Source organism: Hesperophylax consimilis, chromosome 8, assembly GCF_061612785.1.
Source record: "Hesperophylax consimilis isolate HC1 chromosome 8, BYU_Hcon_1.0, whole genome shotgun sequence".
Taxonomy (NCBI): Eukaryota; Metazoa; Arthropoda; class Insecta; order Trichoptera; family Limnephilidae; genus Hesperophylax; species Hesperophylax consimilis.
In genome coordinates this window covers 21,606,331-21,631,379 of record NC_142843.1, presented here as the reverse complement: position 1 = coordinate 21,631,379, position 25,049 = coordinate 21,606,331, and the positions used below count along the sequence as shown (strand labels likewise).

Genomic DNA, 25,049 nt, shown 5'->3' with positions numbered 1-25,049 from the left:
CACAGGGACTTCTTTTGTTTATAATCGCATACACGGCTTAACAAAGCGAGCGAGTGCCGCCCCCTGAACTCTGCCGCCCCTAGGCCGCGGCCTATAAGGCCTATTGACAAATCCAGAACTGGTTGGTAGTACGGAAAAATGTATTTTTTAATGAAAATGAGGATAATTATTAAACTCGCAAATTATATTGTACCAGCATAAAAATTAAAATAAAATTATCTCCAACATTATTTTGCGGATGCACGGTTATATTTATTGTCGTTGGTACAGTGTACTATATTAAGAAAAACACTATGGTTTTAGGAAATGTCAAAACTGCAGCTGTCAAATTATTGTAAATGTTGACAGATACGTTTCTTTTGAATACATTTTTATATTAATTGTAAGAAATCTCTACTTCATTTTACTGAAGTTAGTTTACTGCCTTTTCCCTAATAGATGTAACTTTTATCATAATGGCCACTAACTGGTACGTAATCTTATAATATATGATCGTATTCTTATAAATTTTATTTTTTTCGTGGGTAATAGACTTAAAAACGCCCATTGTTATTATATCAATGAGAATAAAAAGTTAGAAAACATTTAATAGTCCAATTGCTTCTTTTAATTATGATATTATCTATATCACACTGAGCTTAATCGTAAGAAGTTCTTATCAACAAATAATTAAGGAAGAAGTATTAATTTTGATATAGATGAATTAGTATATTGCTATTTATTAATTTCACGCCTACCAAACCCTTAAAATGCAATTCTACATAAGCTGGTCGGAGTTTCGATGTAAAAAAAGAAAACCAACAAAGAAAATTTAAATCTACATTAAAGTATCACGAGTTCCACAACGTGCCATCTTGGCCACATTATAAAAGCCAATACCGTTCTATTGACAGTCATGGTTCATGATATAAAATATGGAACAATTGAATAATTGATTGCGTTCATGCCACAAATGCCGAGCTTTATTATATTAATAATACCTCCAACTTCTGACATTTCCCATACATTCTGATGGCAACATGCTACACCTAGCGCCTCCTAGAGGCATGAGTTCTGCGCCTTGGTTTTCTTTCACAGATTTTAATGGATTTTATGTGAAATATATTTTTTAATTTACGTTTACAAATTATAAAAAACGAAAAAAATAGGAAACCTACATACAACCTTACTGCTGTTTTAGCTCGTACATAAAAATATTAAAGCGGCTATAAAGTCTGTCTTTGATGGTTTGGAAAAGTAATAATTAATTATTTTAATTCAATATTTATTATTAATTCAATTTTATTCCCACAATTATAACTAACGTTTTTTGTGCATCCTGAAAAACGGAGTGCTTTTGTTGTTTGTTATTATTACATCTGTAAAGTGCTTGTACAGAACCTAGATTTTGTACACTAGCGTCTCTAGCGACCAGAGTTGTTGATATTGCCAATATTTTACTCGAGTTGGATGTATTTTCAATATTATAGGGTATTTACTACTACGAACCTAAATATTTCTGTTTGTCCCCCTTATCTTAAATGATAAAAGCTTGTTTTTAATTGTAAAATATTTTCAGGACATGCTTGCAATATGACTATGAACAGATGAAGAAAGACTGTCGGAGGATTCCTGTGGAAGATCATCCTTTGAAATTAATAACTGTGAAAAATGTGGGTGAACATAATTTATTAATAAGTTTTTTTTACACTCTTATACTTTTATGATTTTATTAAAATAAACACAATAATTAGCAACGTGTCATTACTATTTTTCCATCTTTTTAATCATTTTGAACGTAGATAAATTCAGATGGGAGATTGCATAATATGCAAGAACATGTTTCTGATAATATAACATCGCTTAATATCTCCAATATGAAATTTTAAAAAATTTACAATACATTTGATAAAAAATTGTCCCAAGTTGTACTTACAAAATTGTACAAAAAAATGTCCAAAGAAGCGAAGCTAGCAGTCCACAATGGAGTGCTGGTACCTACCCTGATGTACGGAAGTGAGGCATGAAACTGGCAGAGAAAGGATGAAAGTAGACTGAATGCTGTAGAAATGAGATCCCTGAGGCGTATGTGTGGTAAAACCATGTATGATCGTGTGAGAAATGTGGAGATCCGCAAAGAGTGCAAGGCTGATGTAAGTTTAATGAGTAAGATCAAGAAAGGGACGCTTAGATGGTTTGGGAATGTAGAGTGAATGAGAGAAGAAAGGAGTGTAAGGAGAATATACGATGCAAATGTGAATGGTAGCAGAAGTCGGGGACGCCCGAGGAAGAAATGGCACGTCCAAGTGAATCAGATACTTGAGTCGGGCCATATCAAGAGTCAGAATAATAGAAGAGTATGTGTGAGACGATGTATGAATGTGAATGAGGCAAGGAGTGTGGGCCAAGACCGAGTTGTTTGGCGGTCCTTCCTCTCTGCCTACCCCTGCGGAGAAACGGCGTGATGGTTAGTTAGTTAGTTTCAGTACATTTTTATGCGGGAAAATAAAGGGAGACTACCATTTCTTATTTATTGTGTGCATTAATAATAATTATTAAATACGTTTTTTGGCACTTTCAGTTGAACAGCACAAGCCACATTGATTGGTGCTTTTAAAAGTTGAATTTGACCAATAGACTGCATATACTCGGTTAAAGTCAATACTGCAAATGAACCATCCCCAGTACATAGCAAGCAAGGGCGCTTATATTCCCAGACAGTTTTTTGTCCCTTCTAAACATTTTTACAAGTGGTTCTTCCCCGTGTTGGACTTAAATTGGTGATATATTATTATGCACATTAAAACGACTTGTTTGGTTGGAATGACTGAACCTGTTGATTGTGACGTCGCGAGTCACGGATCTGTCCACAAGTCCAAATTTCATACTGGTTTGATTGAACCAAAGAAACTCAGGTTTTGTTAATATTTGAAAGATTTCATTCAAATACAAAGAAAACCTCTTAGTGTTGACGGAATTGAAACATCATTTAGGCGATTATAATAATTGATATTTCAGAAAATTAATGATAGTGACAGGTGTATTATTTTATAGAGGCAATTTTGAAATAAGTTTAGAAATTAGCTGGGCGGCGTCATAGTAATATTTAATTATTTATTCACATGAGCCCTAAGCAACAAGGAGGGAATATCCCAACATTAGCAGAGTAAAATATCAGTAATCACAAACCTTTTAAATTATATTAATTAATTTATACTCATGTGAATTAAAAATATCTATTTACTATGTAACATCATTCTTAATTATAATAATAAATGTTATAATTACCAATATATACCTTAAATTATCAAAATAGCTTATAATACATACATTAAATTATCAAAAAATATAATCATTCATTATATAGAGACAATATTGTGTACCCCTGCCTAAATTTGTATAATTTCCGTAGCATAAGAATTTCAACTACCAGTCTGAAAATGTCCGTAGTTGGATGAAACTGGTCCTGGTGAAAATAAATAAGTGGAACAAAGTGCAAAAGTTGTTTAAATTTCAATTCTAATACAATGGAATTCCACCACAAATTAACAGTCCAAAAACTAGACTCATTGAAAACATTCAATTGTTTTCAATGAGTCTAGTTTCCACCACGAATTAACAGTCCAAAAACTAGACTCATTGAAAACATGCAATTGGCTTTCCAGATTGTATTTTTAAATATTTCTTTAGTGTAGAATGAACCTTTAGAGAAATGACTTTCAGGTTACGAAGAATCACCTCCCCAAAAGCATGGAGTCTGCGTCGGATCCTTTATCAATAGCGCTAGAAGGCTATGATCCACTTTCTGTTTTTGCCAATGATCATCCATCTAACGACTTACCTTCCAAAGATGTAAGTTCATTTTTTAAATCTCTCTAAAACTTATCAACAAGTCCTGATTATGATTTTTCCAATTTAAAGAGGTATCAATCAGTTATGTTTTAATTAAAAATATGTGAGAATATTGTTGTAAATAATATCATTTATGTTTGAATATTGGATTGATTCTTCATTTTGCTTATCTTTCAGCTGAAGTTAAAGACCAGAGAACATGAATGGATGGAGACGTGGAATTCTCGGAGAGCTGCTATACTAATACATTATACCACAGCTGAAAAGCTCTCCATCATCACAAGTTTTTTACCCGGAGGCGAAAAATGTAAGCTTTCTCCAAGTAATTTATTTATTAAAACCACTGACAGGCTTTTACATTATTTTATATTTTACATGATTTACTGCGACAACAAGAGGTTGTTTTTAGTAGTGTATGTGGTAGTTAGACCCCGAATTACTGTTGCAGAATAATATAGTTTTCTTGGCTTCTTGATTTGATACTTTAAAGTCGATGAGGTGCAGGAGTTCACAACAGTCCTCATAGACAAAAAAGTTAAGTCATTTATTTGTCTTCTATTTTGTAGGGAATATATTTTAAGCGTTTTTAGTAAAAATGTATAGTCTATTTGTAGAATAGGTATGTATAGTTTGAAGTAAATAAATCGTCAAAATTTATGCTGCACGTGTTCAATATTTCTTATATGAATTGATAGTATAGAAACCACAATGAATGAATGTTAAATTTAAAACACATTTATTTTTATTGTTTGTGTATTTATAATGCCTGAAAAAAATAATTATCAATTATTATGCTGGTTTTTTTGTAATTATGTGAATTTTCCAAATCAATGTGATTTCCCAATTCTGATCCGATAGATCATAAAATTATTTGTACATGTTATCAAGGAATCAGTCTGATATCATGAATTCTTAGCATGCACTGTGATAATCCCATCTGTCTCGTCTTATGTATTACACATTTCCACTCAGACTTAGTGATAAAACAAAACAGATTGATAAGTCACCGATTTATTACATTTCCAATAATGGGATCAGTAATTGAATAGATTGTGCTTTTGTATCACCGGACGAAAAACCGATTCAGATTTTCTGTTATTTCATTGTTTCACATGTACAAGAAGTTTTCACCATTATTATTATTATTATGATTTGATGCAATACTATATAATTTGGTAAAGTCATTAGATAATAATCAGTATGTAACTGCTTATCTCCTTATTTAATTATGCAAAATCGGTAAAACAGACTGACCTATTTCATTAAAATATATTAAACCCATAGTCTCCTGAGAGATAGAAGAGGATAGAAGTCTTCTCTTTGCTGCCAAACACATTTAGAACTAGATTTTTGTAGGTTTTCTAGCAAATAATAATACATATAGCGCCGTTTTTGTGCAAAATCACCTCAAGGGCGTGATCCCTCTTTATTAAGTAAATCCACATTATAATCAATAGAACTCAAAAATCATTTTTTTATTTGTGACGATGATTGGATATTGATGTGCATATAAGTAAATAAAATCAAAATGATATAAATAAGAATTCACTTTGCTATTACACATATTTATGTTCTTCCTACTTAATTATTTTTTCAACTTCTTGTGTTCCGGAATTGCCTTTCGGCAATGTAAAATTTTGTCCGTTGAACGCCAGCCTTTCCGGTAGGCAAGGAAGAACATGCCACCTTTTTGTGGGATTTTGTAAGTAAAGCAAAATGCTTGTGGCATTCTAAAATAAATGTTATTCGCTTAGCAATGTAATAATATATCCTAATATTATTCTATCCTGTCGTTTTCACTTGCTAACATAATTTTTTTATCTGTGAACAAGTGCCCCGCCTTGAGGAAGCGTTCTTGACTTTGCAACGGTATATGTACTTTATGTCACACTACTTTGTGCTATTGCTATATTTATTTAGATTCATTGTGAAGGACACTTATTTAGCTTTATGAAAATATCTTTGGATTTGTTTATTTAACTTTTGTACATATATAAAATGAGAGAGAAAAAAATCATTTCTTTGAATATTAGTAGCTATTCTGAGGAAACTACTTATGATACTTATATACAATAGGATATCTTTATAAATACAGAAGGTAATACAGTACAATTTACAAAAACATTATTTTGCAAAAGATAAAAATAACTCCCACAACCGCAGGCGGTATTACAAATATAGACACAGCCGATGTCATATGTTGATGCAAATATGCCTCTTGGACACAACGGAATATTCGGTCGCAGGAGCTCGGTATTCCAAAGGTTAAATGGTTTATGACAACCTTAGACATTCAAATAGAGCCAATCAGGGAAAGGGGAAGAAACCAACTTGCGTAGTCCCACTTTCGGTGATTTGTCAATAAATGAATCTGACAATATACAACAGGCAACTCGCATTGTAATATCTCTATTTGATCCTAAATAAAATCTGCTTACGAATTACTAGTCCTTTTTACAATGGCTCATAAATTGCTGGCTGTGTAAAAACTAAACTACATAACCTAAATCGGGTAAGTATGGGCATGTTTCCAAAATTTAATATGTTTTATACTACATATTTAGTTAGACACTTTTTCAAATGTGTTATAATTTACCCACCGTCCTCAATTTTAGCGACACATTTCGTTTAAGAACGAACATTCAGATCCTGCGCAGAAATGTCCCTCATTACTTTTCTGCACATGGTCTGGTTATTTTAATTTACGCTCTTCGGTCGTCAATGTACGACTGATGTCGTAGTTTATTCAAAGCATTCTCGAACCCTCCTGGTGTCAAAAATATGGTCACGTGGTTTGCCTTCAGCTCGTCGAAATGATACCCAGATTTCATGGCAAAGTCAGGGCAAATCTATCAATTTGGATGTATGTGATGACAACGGAAATTATAAACCTACTTTACCCGTTCTGTATGTTATCACAGATGCAAAATATATCTTGCTTAATTTTTTTAATGTGATAATTAAGTGGGTATGTATATAAAAACAAATAATGTCTTCAATCACTCCTATCAGATTTTAATATAAATTTTAAAAAAAACATTGAATGTAAGATTTATTATCATTTATTTTACTTGAATGGTCTTACCACTGTTGATAGGAGAAGTGACATACAATAATACATTATATAATTAGGTTTTGCAGATCAATTTTAAGTCAGTTCATTTGTCCTTGATAAAATCTGGTTTTGACAATCTGTTTTATTACTGGTAGGTAGGTTCTCTGGGTCATATTTAAGTGCTCTTGTATGTATTGTTTGTATTATGTACATTATACACTTATTATACATGTTAGAGGTTTGCAAGTCATTATGTTTTGGTAATTGTATCAAGTATTTGGGGTTTGTTAAAATTAGGGGTTCACTGATTAATTTGGGTCTCATTTACTAAAAATTACTTAAAACGTAACTAAATATTAATCAATTTCAATTCAGTTTTCTGGGCACCTACGTTAGTTAAAATTGTATTAAAAACAAAACACATTGTGTTCCAATACATAAATTCTCTAAAACACAAAACAACATACATCGCACTATAACAGTGGACGCAAATCTCAAAAGAGAAAAAAAAAAAAAAAAATATATATATATTTAGGTTAACCTCTCTAATGCATTCTTAAATTAAACATATGAACAAAATATTAATCTTTATTCCTGCTAAAGGGGATTATAGGTAGAAATGAATATAGAATGAAATTCCTTGTTTTTAAGTTAAACTGTCGCAAAAACGGCCTAAATCTTAAAGTGGCGCACGTTTTTACAGATATTGCACTAATAGTCTAATGCATTAACAGACCATTTGTACCTACGCGGGAGATTTGAAATCAGCTTAACGGGAAAAACTGTCTCGTTCGCTTTAAATCCTTACCCCAGATAAACAAACAAATATATTGAATATATTTCTAGAGATGTAGCCAGAGATATGAATGGGGATTTTTTACAAATGAATTTCGACTCTGTAACATACTTGTACGCTCCCGCGTGAGAGGCAAGCGTGATGAAATGACTTGCTTCCCGCGGCTTGAGGGTTAAGTGGTATGTATAGGGGTGTGCACACACATATACATTATATATGTATATATCGACCCTCCTACGTAAACTATTGTATGTATTGTACTTTTTTTTTTTCGTACAGCACAAAGGAGTTACGATAAATGGCAGTGTAAAAAAAACCTTTTTACATATTTTCAAAGTTTTTTTTTGTTAATTCCCACATAAAATTTATACAGCATCCAAACTACAAATAACAAAATATATAAAAATTAAAAATTGCCATTTTGTGGGTTACAATAGTTTACTTAGGAGGAGTCGATATGTAATACTATGTATTATATTATTTCAGTGATTATGAAAACTCAGACATGCGTTGTGGATCAGGTGAAAACCCGCCTAGAGCAACTGGATGACTTTGAAGAGGGTTCCGTCAGGCAAATGTTGGACTTGTCACAGCAGGAATATGTATCTAGAATTGATATGCTTAACCGAGAATTGGTTCAGGTAATAAAAATACACATTCATGATAGATTCAAGAGGGAATGAAGACAAGAAGGTAGAAGTTGCTTTCTCACTAATATGATGTATGGATAGAGGAATGCTAATGTGAAATTGAATGATTCTAGGCCTGGAATACGGAGCAGAGAGTGAAAGCATTGAAGATTGCCATCCAATGTTCTAAATTGCTGGTCGATACTTCTGTAATGCAGTTTTATCCTAGCAAATTTGTGTTAATAACAGACATCCTTGATATATTTGGGAAATTAGTATATGAAAGATTGAGAACAAAGGCTGAATATTTAGAGTAAGTACGCATGATTTTTTTAACTAACTAGTTTATAACTATAAATTCATTGTATTTGATATCAAATTCATTATTTAAGTTGGTTAGTCATTTCTACAACTCATTCTTGAGTTCAACTTGCCAGCCTCTGTGTTTCCTCCCTCCTACAACGTGGGTCTCTTTAAGATCCGTGTTCACTCCTTCCTCTCCTCAAAAGACCCTCCACACAGCATCCCCAAAGATGACATAGGCCCTAAGGGAAATTATTTTGTAGACATTTGGTTTTTGGAGAATTTTATTTTATAATGTACTTTAACTAACATTACATTACATAACAGTTATATTTTGGGAGGCGGGTTTGGGTACCGTCCCTGAAACCATTTATTGGAAAACCCACACCTCTGCTATAGGTCACCCCAAGCAGTTCGCTACATTTTGTGACTTAGCAGGGGTGCCCAGGTCCATGGGGTGAGGTTTGTCCAGGTCTTGGCTGTGAATGCGTCCGTCCACCTACTGCGTGGTAGGCCAGATTGGTAGAGGCCGGTTGAAGGAGACCCTTTGACCTCTCCAGCCAGACTCTCTTGACCCATTTCTTTGAACCGCAGTGGGAGGGGTGGATTTGTACGTCTGCCACTCTTGAAACACTGACCCCCAGATACCTACCCAATCCTCATACCTTTTTCCTTCTCAGAACCTCCTCGCCTTCATTTCCTTAAAAGACCCTCCACACAGCATCCCCGAATATCATATTGGCCGTATGGAGCTAGTGTAAAAAAAAAAACTAATGCGAATTAGAAAAAGTAAATAATAAGTAATGAGTGTACATTATAAAATAAAACCCTACCAAACCTAACCAAAAAAAATATTGCTTTTTAATAATATCATCAATAAATATTTTTTATATGAACTTATATGAGATAATTATAGCGCTACCTCCTTCTTTGGCCAACGTTTCGGACAGCATTACAGTGACCATCATCAGGGCAGATGTGTGATGCCTGATGTTGGATACTGTAATGCTATCCGAAACGTTGGTTAAAGAAGGAGGTAGCGCAACACGACATAATACACCAAAAATAAATCACTATAATACTTTTGGCTATAAAAATCTGAAATCATATCTTGTATAATGAGATAATATTATATTTTTTAATCCTATCATTTATAAATGTTATCAGTTAATTATTTTATCGATAAAATATGATGTCATCATAATATATTTTTATTATTTTAACCTTGAATTGCAATAAAAAAATATATACTTCCAATCAACTACCGAGATAAATATTTCATTCAATCTATACATCCCTCTCAATCTATTCGGCTACATAAAATCTGCAAATTAGGATCACTTAATTATTAATATATAATTAAGTGACTATTGGGACATCGCTCGTCAGTCTTCCTTCTGTACTTGGGTAAAGGAAGCAATGCCTTAGGACTAAGATCTTCTCGATTAATAATTTAATATTTGAGAACTTCAAAAGATATATGTATGGGTTAACAGTAACGCAAAAATACACTTAGAAACCTGGAAGAGTAAAGCAACTTTCCAAATAAGTACCTAGTTTTCAGAAATACATTTAAAAATAAATATGTACAGTGAAACACCGTTTTCCAACGGTGTGGAAATTTTTTTATTTTAAACAATTTAATATCAGTCTTCAGGGGACCAAAAAAACAGAACATAGGGATAAAAATTCATATACTGTATCTGATTCTACGATCGTCGTATGAGAAAACCGTTGGAAACCAACGTAGGAAAACATTTTATCTTCTTAACATCGATTTATTACAATTCAATACAAATACAAAGGGCATTCCTCTTGAGCTTGAGTAAGTGTACCCATTGGCTCCAACAACACTACTTCGTGATCTCCACGATCACCGAGTTCAGAAAAAGGGTCTAATTTCCCTTAGTCTGTAGGTATGTTTATACCTATAGGCTGCCACCTAACTACTGTGATCTGCACGATCACTAAACTCGGAAAAAGGGTCTAATTTCCCTTAGTCGTCTGTAGGTATGTTTATACCTATGGGCTGCCACTTAACTACTGTGATCTGCACAATTACTAAACTTGGAAAAGGGGTCTAATTTCCCTTAGTCTGTAGGTATGTTTATACCTATAGGCTGCCACCTAATTATTGTGATCTGCACCATCACTAAACTCAGAAAAAGGGTCTAATTTTCTCTGGTCTGTAGGTACTCAACAACATATCAATTCTAACACACTACTCAAGATACTGGAAATATCTCATATTTAAACTAAAAATACAAATAACACATCAATACATTAAGAAAGTTGACCTTACTAGGAACATTAACAAGTTTCCCTGTTTCTTCACACCCGGGTGAATTACATATTTTTCTTAAAACTAACATTTAAAATTTAGAGGACATGACAGAAGCAATGGAAAATTATTCATAATAGATATTAGAATTGCATTTAAAGATTGCAATTTTTATTTGAGTTTTTTATTACGGTTCAGAAATGTCAATACTAGTGTTTCACTTGAAAAAGCATCTTTGCAATTATGGGCTCCGGCCGGGTCATAAAGGTGGACCCTTTCTTGTTTAGAGTTGTATGTAATAAATTTGGTGAGTTTTAAAAATAGACAATAACTAAGGGCTTCGGTAGGTAGGTAGTTAAGCATATTGGTCAATGCTAACGAACCTAATTAAACATAGGTTCACGAGTGAGCAGTGCCTAACCTTATAAGGGGGGTTTAACTATAATAAATTGTTTGGAATAGGTATTATCGCCTTCACGAGTGAACGGTGCTTAACCTTATAAGGGGGGTTTAACTATAATAAATTGTTTGGAATAGGTATTATCGCCTTCACGAGTGAACGGTGCCTAACCTTATAAGGGGGGTTTAACTATAATAAATTGATATTCTGATATATTAAAAAGTCTATTACATCAGAAATCTATGTTACGATCCAGAAATTGAAATGTAAGTTTGAATTATTTTAGACCTGGTAGTAAAAAGCCGACAGCATTACCAGAGAACTTCACTCCCGACATGGTGCCCGAGCTGGCTAAGGAAACCTGTCAGAACTGGCTTTACAAGATGGCTTCCATCAGGGAACTGGTCCCCCGACTCTACATTGAGATGTCACTGCTGAAGTGCTACAGCTTTTTGACTCGCCACGAATTTGGATCGGCGTTAATTAGATTGACATCGATGATCCGCGGTATCGGGCACCCGCTAGTTGCAGCCTATGCTAGGTTCTATCTGAGCCGAGTTGGCCTTACTCTGAATACTACCGATAAGGAATACTTCTTGTACAATATCAATGATTTCCTTCTTACATATCCCCAGGTAATTTCCATAATTATTTAATAATAATAATAATAATCAGTAAATTGTGTAATTATGTATGTTATCGAAGGACCATTGCACAAAGAAAAAAGGACTTACCTCTCTCTCGACTTATTTCTCTGAAGGTAAATGACGAACAGCACTTACTTAAAGCAGGTGGCAAACTTATTAGGCATTAGTTGGTTTTGCGGGAAGGCCATGGGCGAATTTGCGTGGTTCAGCGATAAGATGTAATCTTGAAGAGAGCGGCGAATACACTACACTCATACAAGCGGTGAGAGGTGAAGTGAGAGAGATGGTGGGAGATGAGGTACATAGTTAGTTCCTTCTTTAGTTCCTCCTTTGGCCACCTGCAAAAACAAGTGTGTCAAATTGTATATTTATTTTAAACTTGCGCTGGCTGTGAAAGAAATATGTATGTATTGGGTGTCACCTAAAATCCACAATGCTCATTTTAAGTACATAGCCAGTTTTGTATTTTTAAAAACTTGTTGTTATTTGTTTTCACTTTCAGATATTTAATACAAACATTAAGAATGAATTAGCCGCACAGAATATTGAGATGAATACATATTTGAGTCTATACAATCCGGCTCTTGATTGGCTCCTGTATGGAATAGTTCACTGGTCCAACGCTTCGACTGCAGTGTTGGACAAACTGGTTGAACAGTGTAAGAATGCCCAAGACAGGTATGCACATGAAATATATACAAATATTATTATTTTAGTCTGGGTGTGTACAATTTTAATATTTCAATCTTATTCTTCTAGCGACTTACTTTTGAGATCTGTTATGGCATCCTTCAAACCTGACTATATAATCTGCCGTGCTATGCAGTTTTTAGACCTCATTTCCAATACAGAGGCTGACGGTAAGTGCCTCAAAATTTATTCATTGGGAGCAACCAAAAGAACTCACAAAAATGATATTTGCTGGTTGACATAGCCATCAAAACCGTAACATTAGCTTCGTTCAGACCTTCACCATGTTTAACTATTGCTTGGTACTTGTTTACGATGGCTATGTCAGCCAGCAAAAATAATATTTGCTGGCTGACATAGCCATCAAAACCGTGACATTAGCTTCGTTCAGACCTTCACCATGTTTAAATATTGCTTGATTATTGTTTACACTAGACTTGTCTAACTCATGCGTCGTACAACTCTCAGAGTTTGGATGAAGTTATTTACATTTGACCAGGTCTTTCTTTTGGAAATTTGTAGATGATTAGCCAAGTAGACATTGTGCCAACCACAACTTCAATATTGTGTAAGTAATTAATTATTATAGTGATTCATTTATGGGGTATCATGCCATGTTGTGCTGCCTCCTTCTCTAGCCAATGTTTCGGACAGCATTACAATGTTCATCATCAGGGCAGATGTGTGACACATTATGTGCACTGACACTGAATTTGTAAATTCAACACACTCAGAGATAAACTGACATCTGTAGAAGAAAACTGGAGAACCTTGAAGCAGAACACCTTCAACGATGTAAACAAACTGAATATTTTATTAGTAAGCTAGTTATATTTTGAATTGTAATGCAGATATGTTTAATTACACATTCATTATACATCTGCCCTGATGATGGACACTGTAATGCTGTCCCAAACGAGGTAGCGCAATACGGCATAATACCACAAAAATTAGTCACTATAATACTTTTGGCCATGACAATCTCAAATCATATCTTACGTAATGATTGTTTTAAAATTTTTTGGTTTGTTTGTTATAAACTGTTTTGTTGAAAAGAATGTGACCTTGCTGGGGTACCCCGTTCTAAGGTCACATTGTACATGGTCATTGTGATCTTACTGGGGTACCCCGTTCTAAGGTCACATTGTACATGGTTATTGTGATCTTACTGGGGTACACCGTTCTAAGGTCACATTGTACATGGTTATTGTGATCTTACTGGGGTACCCCGTTCTAAGGTCACATTGTACATGGTTATTGTGATCTTACTGGGGTACCCCGTTCTAAGGTCACATTGTACATGGTCATTGTGATCTTACTGGGGTACCCCGTTCTAAGGTCACATTGAACACATTGTGTGAATTATAAATTTGGTCAAGTTTTTTTTATGCTAATTTTTTTAAAAGTAATTTTTATAAGCATTCAGGATTATGTTGGGTATTTCCTTAATTAGATAGTGTGGTGAGCGACATGCTGGCCACCCTGGGGCAAAGGGCCTGTACCGGAGGAGGATCAGCTGACGACAAAGCATTATTGGCCTCTGCCTGGAGAACTGTACGAAAGATGAAGAAATTACAACATTACTTGGCTGCTGCTGAACCATGGATCCAGTTTGCAGCAACTCACTTTTCCGTGAGTAACGTTACAACATGTTACTGCTTCTGAGTGGCAACAATTTATCTCCTGTAAGGTTACTTCTTCCGAGTGGCAACAATTTATCTCCTGTTAAAACATTCCGAGTTGCAACAATTCTCCTGTCAAAACATTCCGAGTGGCAACAATTTATCTCCTGTCAAAACATGATACTGTCTGCGAGTGGCAACAATTTTCTCCCATTAAAACAAGTTAATGCTTGCAGTGGCGACAATTTTTCTCCTGTTAATACAGATTACTGCTTCCGAATGGCAACATTTTAAAACCTAAGAAAATTTTACCCAATAATTTTGAGATTTCTGTAAATTTCATTACCAAAGTTAATGCATTATCCCATAGTTCTGAATTCTTGGCAAAAGTGGCTGGGAAACAGTTCAGTATCAACGAATAGCAGAGTCTAAGTGCCTTGGAGGATATTTATGATAATACGATTTGATATTTTGCTAATCTATTTTGCAGGTCCTACAAATCAATTGGCTTCTAGGTGATATTATTGACAGGGTAAACCAAACGCAAGATTCTACAGAAACACATCCTATACAAATTCAGTTGCAAATCATAATGAAAAAAGTTGTTGCTCACACTACTGATATTGAAGGATTATTTACTTTGGTAAGTGAATATATTGAATATTTTATTATTAATTTTAGAAGTTGATGGAATTGAGAATGTTGAAGATGATCTCATTGAAACTATATATTAGTGCCACCATATATGGGACAGAAGATTGAAAAATATCCCGGCTTTGGCCCACTTAAAAAAATTGTGAATACCGCACAAGACTTTCAACTGCTGCCGACTGTCCGGAACCAGTGGGAGTATGGCAACCCCAATCCGGGTACGTTGTGAGGCTGAGGGGAGTGGGGGAGGAAAGGAGACGAGTAAGAGGAGAGTCGGGAAGTACCTGGCTATTAAGATCTGGTCACCGTACACGGCTAAAGATACTTCAAGCGGTACTAAGGACGAGTTGTTTCACAGAATTTGAACAATTCATCAAATTTCAAAAATTAAACTAAAGTTCTGTTACTATTTCATCATGAGCTGTTTATTTCATAGTACCTGGATAATAACAGAACTTTAATATTAACTTCTAAATTTGATGAATTGTTCAAATTATGTAAAACAACCCTTCCTAAGAATATCTACCACTCTGTAGACTCCAGTTTCTAAGTAGCCAGCATATTTCCAGGGCATATAAGAAAAGAAACATGTAATGTATAATTAATATGTAAATATAAATATTTTTTTTTCAGTAAAAAAACTTTTGTTAAATTTTTAGGATAATATTTTACCGTCTTTGGAATTATTCAAAGGCGGGCCGACTCGTGTGGAGGTCTGTAAGAACCTGCTGGCTGCATATCAAAACCAACAAGACTGGCTCAACGCAGATCAAACCGTAATCAATAACTTGACGCAGATATGTATCATACTCCATGAATCTGTAAAGTGAGTTTATTTTATTAGGTATTACATTTTTTTTTTATTTTTTTTTATTTTTTTATTTTTTTTATTAAAAAAAGATACACGATTTACATAATATAACAATTACATAATATAACTACACAATATAGTACAGTTATTAATTACATAATATTAGTATTTGATGTACCCCATAAATAAGCAGGATATATTATATGCGAGGAATATTCAGTAAAACATAAAGGTTGTTTTTTCATACTTTCACGACGAGTGAAAATCCAAAGTAATGATGTTTATTATTCAATTTATTAGAAAAACTTTAGGTGCATTATGTCACGCCGATATATTGCACCTAAAGGGTTAATAAGGAACTCCAGTCTATTTATTTATTATTTTTTTTTAGTTTATAGTCAACCTTATGACTTAACCCTCCGATGTACAATGTACTTTTACCCCCTTGGATGGACTATGTGGCCTGGCCAGACCATATGAGAGGTGTGGGTTATCAAACTAGTTTTAGATAAATGCAAGTGTGCAATAGTGTGTATGAACGTGTCAATATGTTGTATATGTGTATGTAACGGGACAAACACCCTGTTTACGCGTGCAGTACCAACTATGGCAAGTCCCTTTTCCATCAGAATTCTGGCCAAGTCGAGTGATGTACAAAAGTTATCACAGTATACTGTTCGGCCGGTATAGCGTTACTTGTCAACTAAATCCAACACCACTCGTGCACCTTGATTCACTTCAAGATCAGCATCTGGAAGTTTCCGGTGTAAACTTGACCTCTGAGTGGGTTTTTTAATCGATTTTTAAAATTCTACATAATATAAGACTCATCTTTAGAATCAGCTTTTGTTGATCTATATGAATATATTTAAAAATGTTTTTTTCATAATATTTTTCACTGGAAAATTCTTATTGCCAATATTTCCAATGTCAAATGAGCAATTGACAGAGACACATGTTCCCGGGCAAAAAGTATCATGCCGATATATCAGCATACCACACTGAAAGGGTTAATTGCCAATATTACCAATGTCGAATGAGCAATTGACAGGGACACATGTTCCCGGGCAAAAAGTATCATGCCAATATATCAGCATACCACACTGAAAGGGTTAATTGCCAATATTACCAATGTCGAATGAGCAATTGACAGGGACACATGTTCCCGGGCAAAAAGTATCATGCCGATATATCAGCATACCACACTGAAAGGGTTAATTGCCAATATTACCAATGTCGAATGAGCAATTGACAGGGACACATGTTCCTGGGCAAAAAGTATCATGCGGATATATCAGCATACCATACTGAAAGGGTTAATTTCCAATATTACCAATGTCGAATGAGCAATTGACAGGGACACATGTTCCTGGGCAAAAAGTATCATGCCGATATATCAGCATACCACACTGAAAGGGTTAATTGCCAATATTACCAATGTCGAATGAGCAATTGACAGGGACACATGTTCCTGGGCAAAAAGTATCATGCGGATATATCAGCATACCATACTGAAAGGGTTAATTTCCAATATTACCAATGTCGAATGAGCAATTGACAGGGACACATGTTCCCGGGCAAAAAGTATCATGCCGATATATCAGCATACCACACTGAAAGGGTTAATTGCCAATATTACCAATGTCGAATGAGCAATTGACAGGGACACATGTTCCTGGGCAAAAAGTATCATGCCGATATATCAGCATACCACACTGAAAAGGTTAATTGCCAATATTACCAATGTCGAATGAGCAATTGCCGGGGCACATGTTCCTGGGCAAAAAGTATCATGCCGATATATCAGCATACCACACTGAAAGGGTTAATTGCCAATATTACCAATGTCGAATGAGCAATTGACAGGGACACATGTTCCTGGGCAAAAAGTATCATGCCGATATATCAGCATACCACACTGAAAGGGTTAATTGCCAATATTACCAATGTCGAATGAGCAATTGACAGGGACACATGTTCCTGGGCAAAAAGTATCATGCCGATATATCAGCATACCACACTGAAAGGGTTAATTGCCAATATTACCAATGTCGAATGAGCAATTGACAGGGACACATGTTCCCGGGCAAAAAGTATCATGCCGATATATCGGTTCATGAAAGGGTTAATTGCCAATATTACCAATGTCGAATGAGTAGTTAATAGGGGCACATGTTCCCAGAGCGGTGACCAATTTTCGTAGATGTTTTCTATGATCCAGTCTATATATCGGCATATCGTACCTCAGGGGTTAGTTGCCAATATTTCCAATGACAGGGAGATGTTACGTTCCCCATATGGTGACCAAGTTTCGTAGAAGTCTTCTATGGCCAAGCCATATCTGCAAGCTGCACTCAAGGAGGGTAAAGCGTCATTCCAATATATATCAGCACAGTTCACCTTTTGAGTTTTTACTGCTTCTTTATAAAATTTTAATTTATGTGTAAGTACGATAAGTCCACGACCGTCCGGAGTCAGTAAAACTATGTGTAAGTACGATAAGTCCACGACCGTCCGGAGTCAGTAAAACTATGGCATCCCCATTTTGAGAATGTTGTGAGGCCGAAGAAAGGAAGAAGAGGGGATGGAGATGAGGAAGGTTGGGAAGTACCTGAATATTCAGATCTGGTCAACAAATACAGCTAAATCCATTTCAAACAACGATTTAGACAAATCTACAAGCAGATTTAGCACTTCATATTTAAGATTTCATATTTTAATGACGTGCTAACTCCCATTAAAACTTTTTTTTCAGTGCTGTTACTGTGGAAGATGAATTGAAATACATTGGAGAATTAGTTTGCGGTTTTGTCCGATACGTCTCGTTCGGAAGGGATTTTGAAAAACAATTGGAATTTTATGTTGAAGCTCGTGCCGCCTTTTACAAATTAGAAATGGTTCATATTATGCTTGTACAGGTAAATATGAAATAATATTTTTAATTCCAATCAAATTATATTGGATGGTTATTATATAATATGTTATCTGCCTAATTAAATTTTTAATGATACACCATTCTTTAACATGTATAGACAATTTATTATGTTTTTACTAACAAAAATTATCAAGATGAAATGATCAAATTGTTACGTTACTTTAAAATATGTGGGCATTTTTGTACATCAAGTTTGTACATTGCGTTTTTGTCACGTCCCACAATTTTGATTGGTATTTCATAGTTACATATGGAATATTGGAAATTTATATATTTTTAACATGCAAATTTACCTTATTTAGTCAGTTAAATACAACCGTTGAACCTCTATATATATTTATTTAATTATTTATATCAAAAGGTTTGGTGTTTTTACGATGTCGCTTTTCTACTTTCAATAAAACAATGTCTGATTTCGTAATTAATTTTAGGTGTGAAAGATAAATTAGGTTTTTTTTATAAATACCTTGCATAATATATTTTTGGAAAATATACACTTTTTATGTAAATTTCAAGCAACATTGAAAAAAATCATGTATAACATTTCTATATTTATTGTTATTAAGTTTAATTTGACAGTTTGATAATGCCTTCAGAGGGCGAAACAGCTGTCACGCGTAATAATAATTACACAGCAGAACTTGTTTAAAAATAAACTGTTTTTATAAACCCAATAATAATATTATATTGTATATATAAAAAAATTAAAATATAACATTTCTGTTATAGAATCCGTTAGTTCCATTCCGAGACCACATTTAATTATTTAACGCCCTTTTTAGGGGCTTTTAGATGGGAAATGTTTAAAATTATATTACTACTAGCTGTGGCCCAGTCTGTCTATGCAAATAGAGAAACAATAGCGCGTATAGCTTTTACGTCCAAAAGATGGCGCTAAAAAAAAGTGTGTTTTTACATGTCACAGGTAACATCTATATAATATAGGTATATAAAAACACACCCGTATTCGAATGCAACGTTGTGTCAAAATTTCGAAGCAATCGGTGAAGAATTTTCGGAGATTTAAGATTTTGAACAAATAAACATTTTTATTTATATAGATTGTACAGCTTTTTAAATTATATTTTTTATGTATTAAGTGATAAATTGAAAATTTTCCCTGAGTAATTCATATTATAACCCTCTATTAGTATTTTGGGCAGTGAGAAATTCACATTATGGTAGTTAGTCCCAGAATTTCTGCACTGAAAAAAAAATCCCAAGTGACGTAATGGAATGCATAAAAAATGGTAAAAACATTTACAAACTTTGGCGAAAATTAAAATAATGGCAATTATTGTTGAAAAAAAATGCTGTGGCCAATATCTTGTCGCCTAAAAAATTTAAATATATAATTTTGTTCAATAAGAAAAATCAAAAATGTTTATGTTGTACAAAAACAACAAATTTTCGCACCACTAGTTGTAACAAAGTTAGCATCGTAACTAAGTGTATCTCTCTACTATGAACATCGCTGGTTGTAACTAAGGACGGGTTGTTTCGGAGAATTTGAACAATTCATCAAATTTCAACGTTCATTTTCGGGTTCTGTGAAAGAATCATTCAAGTTCTGTTTTTATATCATTGTAGGCTAGTTGCTTGACAAAACTGAAATAAAAACAGAACTTGAAAAAATCTTAGAACTTGAAAATGAACGTTTAAATTTGATGAATTGTTCAGATTCTCCGAAACAACCCGTCCTTAGTGTATCTCTCTATTACGGCATAGCTAATTGTAACTAAGGATGGGTTGTTTCACAGAATCTGAACAATTCATCAAATTTAAATGTTCATTTTCGGGTTCTGTGAAAGTCCTATACAAGTTATGTTATTATATTATAGGCTAGTTGATTGACAGAACTGAAATAATAACAGAACTTAAAAAAATCTTTCACAGAACTTAAAAATTAACTTTGAAATTTGAAGAATTGTTCAAATTCTCCGAAACAACCCATCCTTAGTGTGTCCTCTCGTTCCTTAATAAGCACACAAACTAAATTGATTAATTTTTCAGCTTGTGAATAGTCTTTCCGTAGAAACAAGACGGGTGGTGATTGGAAAACACACCAAAAAAACTGGATGGTTCGTCAATGCGTGTGCCGCTTACTGTTTTGTTACCGTTCCCGCCATCTTGTGTCCATTTAATAAGGTCCAGCTCTATCTGCTCTCCGGACAAGTGGCATTGCTGAACCGCTGCAGAAGTCAAGGTTAATCATTTTCTACAAACATAAGCCAAGTTAACTCTCAGAAGCTGGGCGTACTGTACAGGGCTCGCAGATACTTGAATCTGTGCAAAAAAAAGCGCTCCGTTTGATAGATTTGCATATCTTAAACAGTTTGAAATCTTTGGAACACAATCATCAGGTATGAATGCTGTATAGCGGTATTTTAATGGAAGATACTCCGAGGAACTAGCATCATCGATTCCTTCGGCACCGGGGCAGTCAGGAATCATGCCAAATGCGCACCCAACATTTATACACATTTGACATTTGTCACACAAGTTACGACTCATTCTTGTCTTAAACAGCTTGTCTGTGGAATGGTTTGCCGGCTTCTGTGTTTCCTCCCTCTACAATATGGGTCGCTTCAAGATCCAGATTCACTCCTTCCTCTCCCCCAAAAGATTCTCCACACAGCAAGCACCCCCTAAGATGACATAGGCCCTGAGGGAGATTATTTCCCCCAGGGCCTTCTATGTGAAGTTAATATAAAATATAATAATAATATATGTGCATATATTATTAAAATATTTCAACATATGTATTACTGAAATAATATATGAGTCGTGTAATTTCTATACCCGCTATATCAACTTTCATTGATTAGGAGAAAACCGCAAAAAACTGTCACATCTCTAGCGTACATAAGTAATTGCAATACAATTTTTTATATAATCAATCAGAGTAATAAAATTTCGAAAAGCATTTATTTTTCTATATATGTCTAGCAATAATTAAGTAATTTCGATAAATAAAATGGATAACGCGGATTTTGATACTCACTTCGTGATATAGAGGCTTTTGAAAGTCAACTGAGCCGACATGGCGGGTTTAGAAACACACGTGTAGATCATTTTGCGTGGCGTCAGAGCGGCGGCCATATTGTATTTTGGCAAAATAACTGCTTGTGATTAGTTGAATCCGATATGGCGCGTTTTGATAGTAACTTTCTGTATGATATAGCGGATTTGGTTTCTCACTCGCAGTTTTAACATGGTTTTTGGTCGTGATAAGGAGGGTTTTGAAACTCAATTTTAGGCTCCTCTTGTTGCTCGCAAAAATGTGAACAAGATGTCATACTCAGATCATTTTGTCAAAAAATCGGATATAGCGGGTATAGAAATTATAGGATTCATATGTGCGTATATTATTAAAATATTTCAACATATGTATTACTATGTAGATACATTTTAGAGAATAATTTTACACATCAATTGAAAAATATATTGAATTTGATTTTAACAAGACGGCTTATAGAAACAATTTCGTTTGTTTCCAGCTGAAGATTGTTTTAAAGAAGCCTTGAATGTGTTGCCAGATGTGCCTTCTAAAAGAACAACTATCGATGGACAGTTGAGATCCACCGACGCATTCCTCGTTTCTTACCTGAGTGCTTTTATGTCTACTCTCCTATTAATGGCGGTAAGACACATAACAGTATTAATGATAACGTTCCCACTTACAGGAAACATAACCTACCCTGCAAATAATAAATACATACATCTGAAAATCTCAGCATTATTTTGGTTTTAACAAAGACAGATTAAAAAATAACAACAGTAAAAAAATATATATTTTAAGTGTATATTATTTTTATTTGATACAGTAGATTAAATTATTGAGGTTGCAATATGACATTTAGATTAAAGGAAATAAATACATTATAAGCGAATTCACACGTACTTAATTGTCCGACCGTAATGATTATTATGTTTTAATCCAGAGTGAAGCAAGCACACTAAACTTAGTAAAAGGATTACTAAAGTCATTAAATCACCTCTCATGGGAAGCCACAAATCCATCGCGGTATACTATTCTCCTTAAAGCTATTGATCTGCTAGCAAACATGGCACAAGAAAACTATTTGTATCAGAACAGTTACGGTTTGTACACATCAAATGTTATTCTTTGTATTCAATCAAAAAGCTTTCTCAGAAAGCGTATAAGATTATTTAAAACAAATACAATACAATTTTGTGAAATTTATACATGCTACTATATAAGCCACAAAATTTTTAAGCTTATAGATAAATATATATATTTCATTTTAATTGATGAAGAACAGAACAAGACACAGAAGATAAAAGTTGTAAATGTGGATGGAATCTCTGTCTTACCGGGACATCACCCTTAGCTCTGGTAGAAACCAAGACCTAATTATTTTCCATCTTATCAATTTTTTATTCAATTTAAGAATTACCAATATTACCCTCAATTAATTACGAAAATATCAGGTCTCAGTAGCTCAGTGGTTAGAGTGTTGTCCAATAATGGTAAGACAAGATACTGGGTTCGGTCCCCAGTTGCGACCGTTACCTTTTTATTTTCTGTGTCTTGTTCTGTTTCATGCTTTGTTTAAATTTATTAATATTTTCTTCTTCATTCAATGATAAAATATTACATTAATGTGTATAACCATCAAAAGCTATTTCAATAAATTGAATATTTTTTTTAGTTACGTTCAATGACAGATTATACAGACCAAAGCCGAATTTCATTGCCGAGGTAAATAAGATGTGTGCTTTATTGGTGGAGGAAGTTCTGTCGATTCTCAAGCAATTGGGAGTCAACAATGAGAATCACAAGCAGTCCAGTCTAGCGCTGGACTTGTTCTGGAGAGTCATACGGAGGTCAGATACAAACGTAAAGGAGAATGAGGTGCTCGCCATCAACCTATGGAACCTGGCACACAGATATAAAGAATGCGTCGACCACAAAATGTCCGTAAGTAGTTTGGAAGAGTTTCACAGATAATCTTAATAATTGAAAACAAATTAAATATACTATAATAAATCTTCAGCATCAAGGAAGTATTTCACCACCTCTGAGTAAACTGCCGAGTAGCAACTTGTCAAGTAACTTTAACCCTTGGTAATATTAAAACAGCTGTAAAAATAGGCATTTACTTGACGGGTAGATATAATAGATTGTCTTGTTGTATATATTTTGAAGTGCCTAGATAATAAAAACTTAGCAAAAAAAGCTTGAAACAAGATTGAAGTTTTAAAAATATGTACACATACTGGTTACATAAAATGAATATGTTTCCATGATGATTATTACCTACATAATTTTGGTTTACAGTTCCCACGAGTTCGTGTTTTGAGATGTAACTTTGGAATGTGGCGATTGAGTTTCTTAACAAAGATCATAAAATAAATAAAAAAATTGGGCTCAAATAGTTCATAATAAATGTACCTACATATTCACCGAGTTTATTATGATTCCCCATATTTTTTGAAAACACAGATAAAAAAATATATATTATTTGGAAGCAAATATATGAACATACACAGTTTTGTATTTAAAATTAGCGACCTACGTCAAATTTTATGCAGGCATACTGATAATTAAAACATATGTATATTAAATATCACAAAATAATTCTTGTTAGATTATAATCAACGAATAAATAATACATGTATATGAATCTTTTACAGAATTCTTTGATGGCACTTCTACAATCGCCGAGTTCAGATACAGGAATAAGTCCAAACATAATCAGTAAATTGAAAACCATCAGGTAAAGACTGCAACACAATTGGACATTTTAAAGCATTTTCCTAAACAATCAATTATTATTAATAGAACTTCACATTTTATTGGATTCACTTTTAGTATTCCTCTATACACAGATAATTCCGTTCAAAGCTTTTGTAGCCTTATTATTAAGTGTAAATCAAACATTAAATATAATGATATAACGTAATAACTAGTTAAGTTGTGTAAAGAACAGAACAACCGCGCTGAAGATGCTTTTTGCTTCCGTCGTGGATTTACTCACCGGTGAGATACCTCCTTTACATTTATTGCAAACAATTTCTTTAAATATCAGGGTAATATTATTACAAATTTTAAAATACATAAATGAACAAGTTTTCACACCAATTAGACATACACGAACATATATATTGTAATATTGTATGCTCGATATTTTTGTAATATTTCAAAATTTGATACATACTATGTACTATAATATTATGTATCCGAAATTGATATTAAATTATAAATACAAAAATTAATGTCTTTTTATGTGTCATCACAATAACTAGAATATGAGAAAGGTATATTTTAGAATGGAAACTTTTCTACTGATAGAAATAAATCACAACATCATTAATTTTACAACAGACCCAGTTGATTAAAACATCGAGAAACCATAGCAAAATCAAACAGT

At 33.9% G+C, this 25,049-nt stretch overlaps 1 protein-coding gene across 1 annotated transcript; it reads left to right on the top strand.

The window, feature by feature from the left end:
* The first annotated feature begins 314 nt into the window (after positions 1 to 314).
* Positions 315 to 24,924, top strand: LOC149421726 (VPS35 endosomal protein-sorting factor-like). Its single transcript, XM_089635037.1, has 18 exons — positions 315 to 469; positions 1,559 to 1,652; positions 3,703 to 3,831; positions 4,009 to 4,138; positions 8,169 to 8,323; positions 8,446 to 8,624; positions 11,582 to 11,930; positions 12,445 to 12,620; positions 12,702 to 12,802; positions 14,086 to 14,264; positions 14,745 to 14,897; positions 15,565 to 15,731; positions 18,472 to 18,634; positions 20,665 to 20,857; positions 22,152 to 22,294; positions 22,596 to 22,755; positions 23,328 to 23,596; positions 24,313 to 24,924. Exons 1-18 carry the CDS (start codon positions 456 to 458, stop codon positions 24,397 to 24,399), a joined length of 2,841 nt encoding a protein of 946 aa, XP_089491163.1. The 5' UTR covers positions 315 to 455; the 3' UTR covers positions 24,400 to 24,924.
* Positions 24,925 to 25,049: the final 125 nt, after the last annotated feature.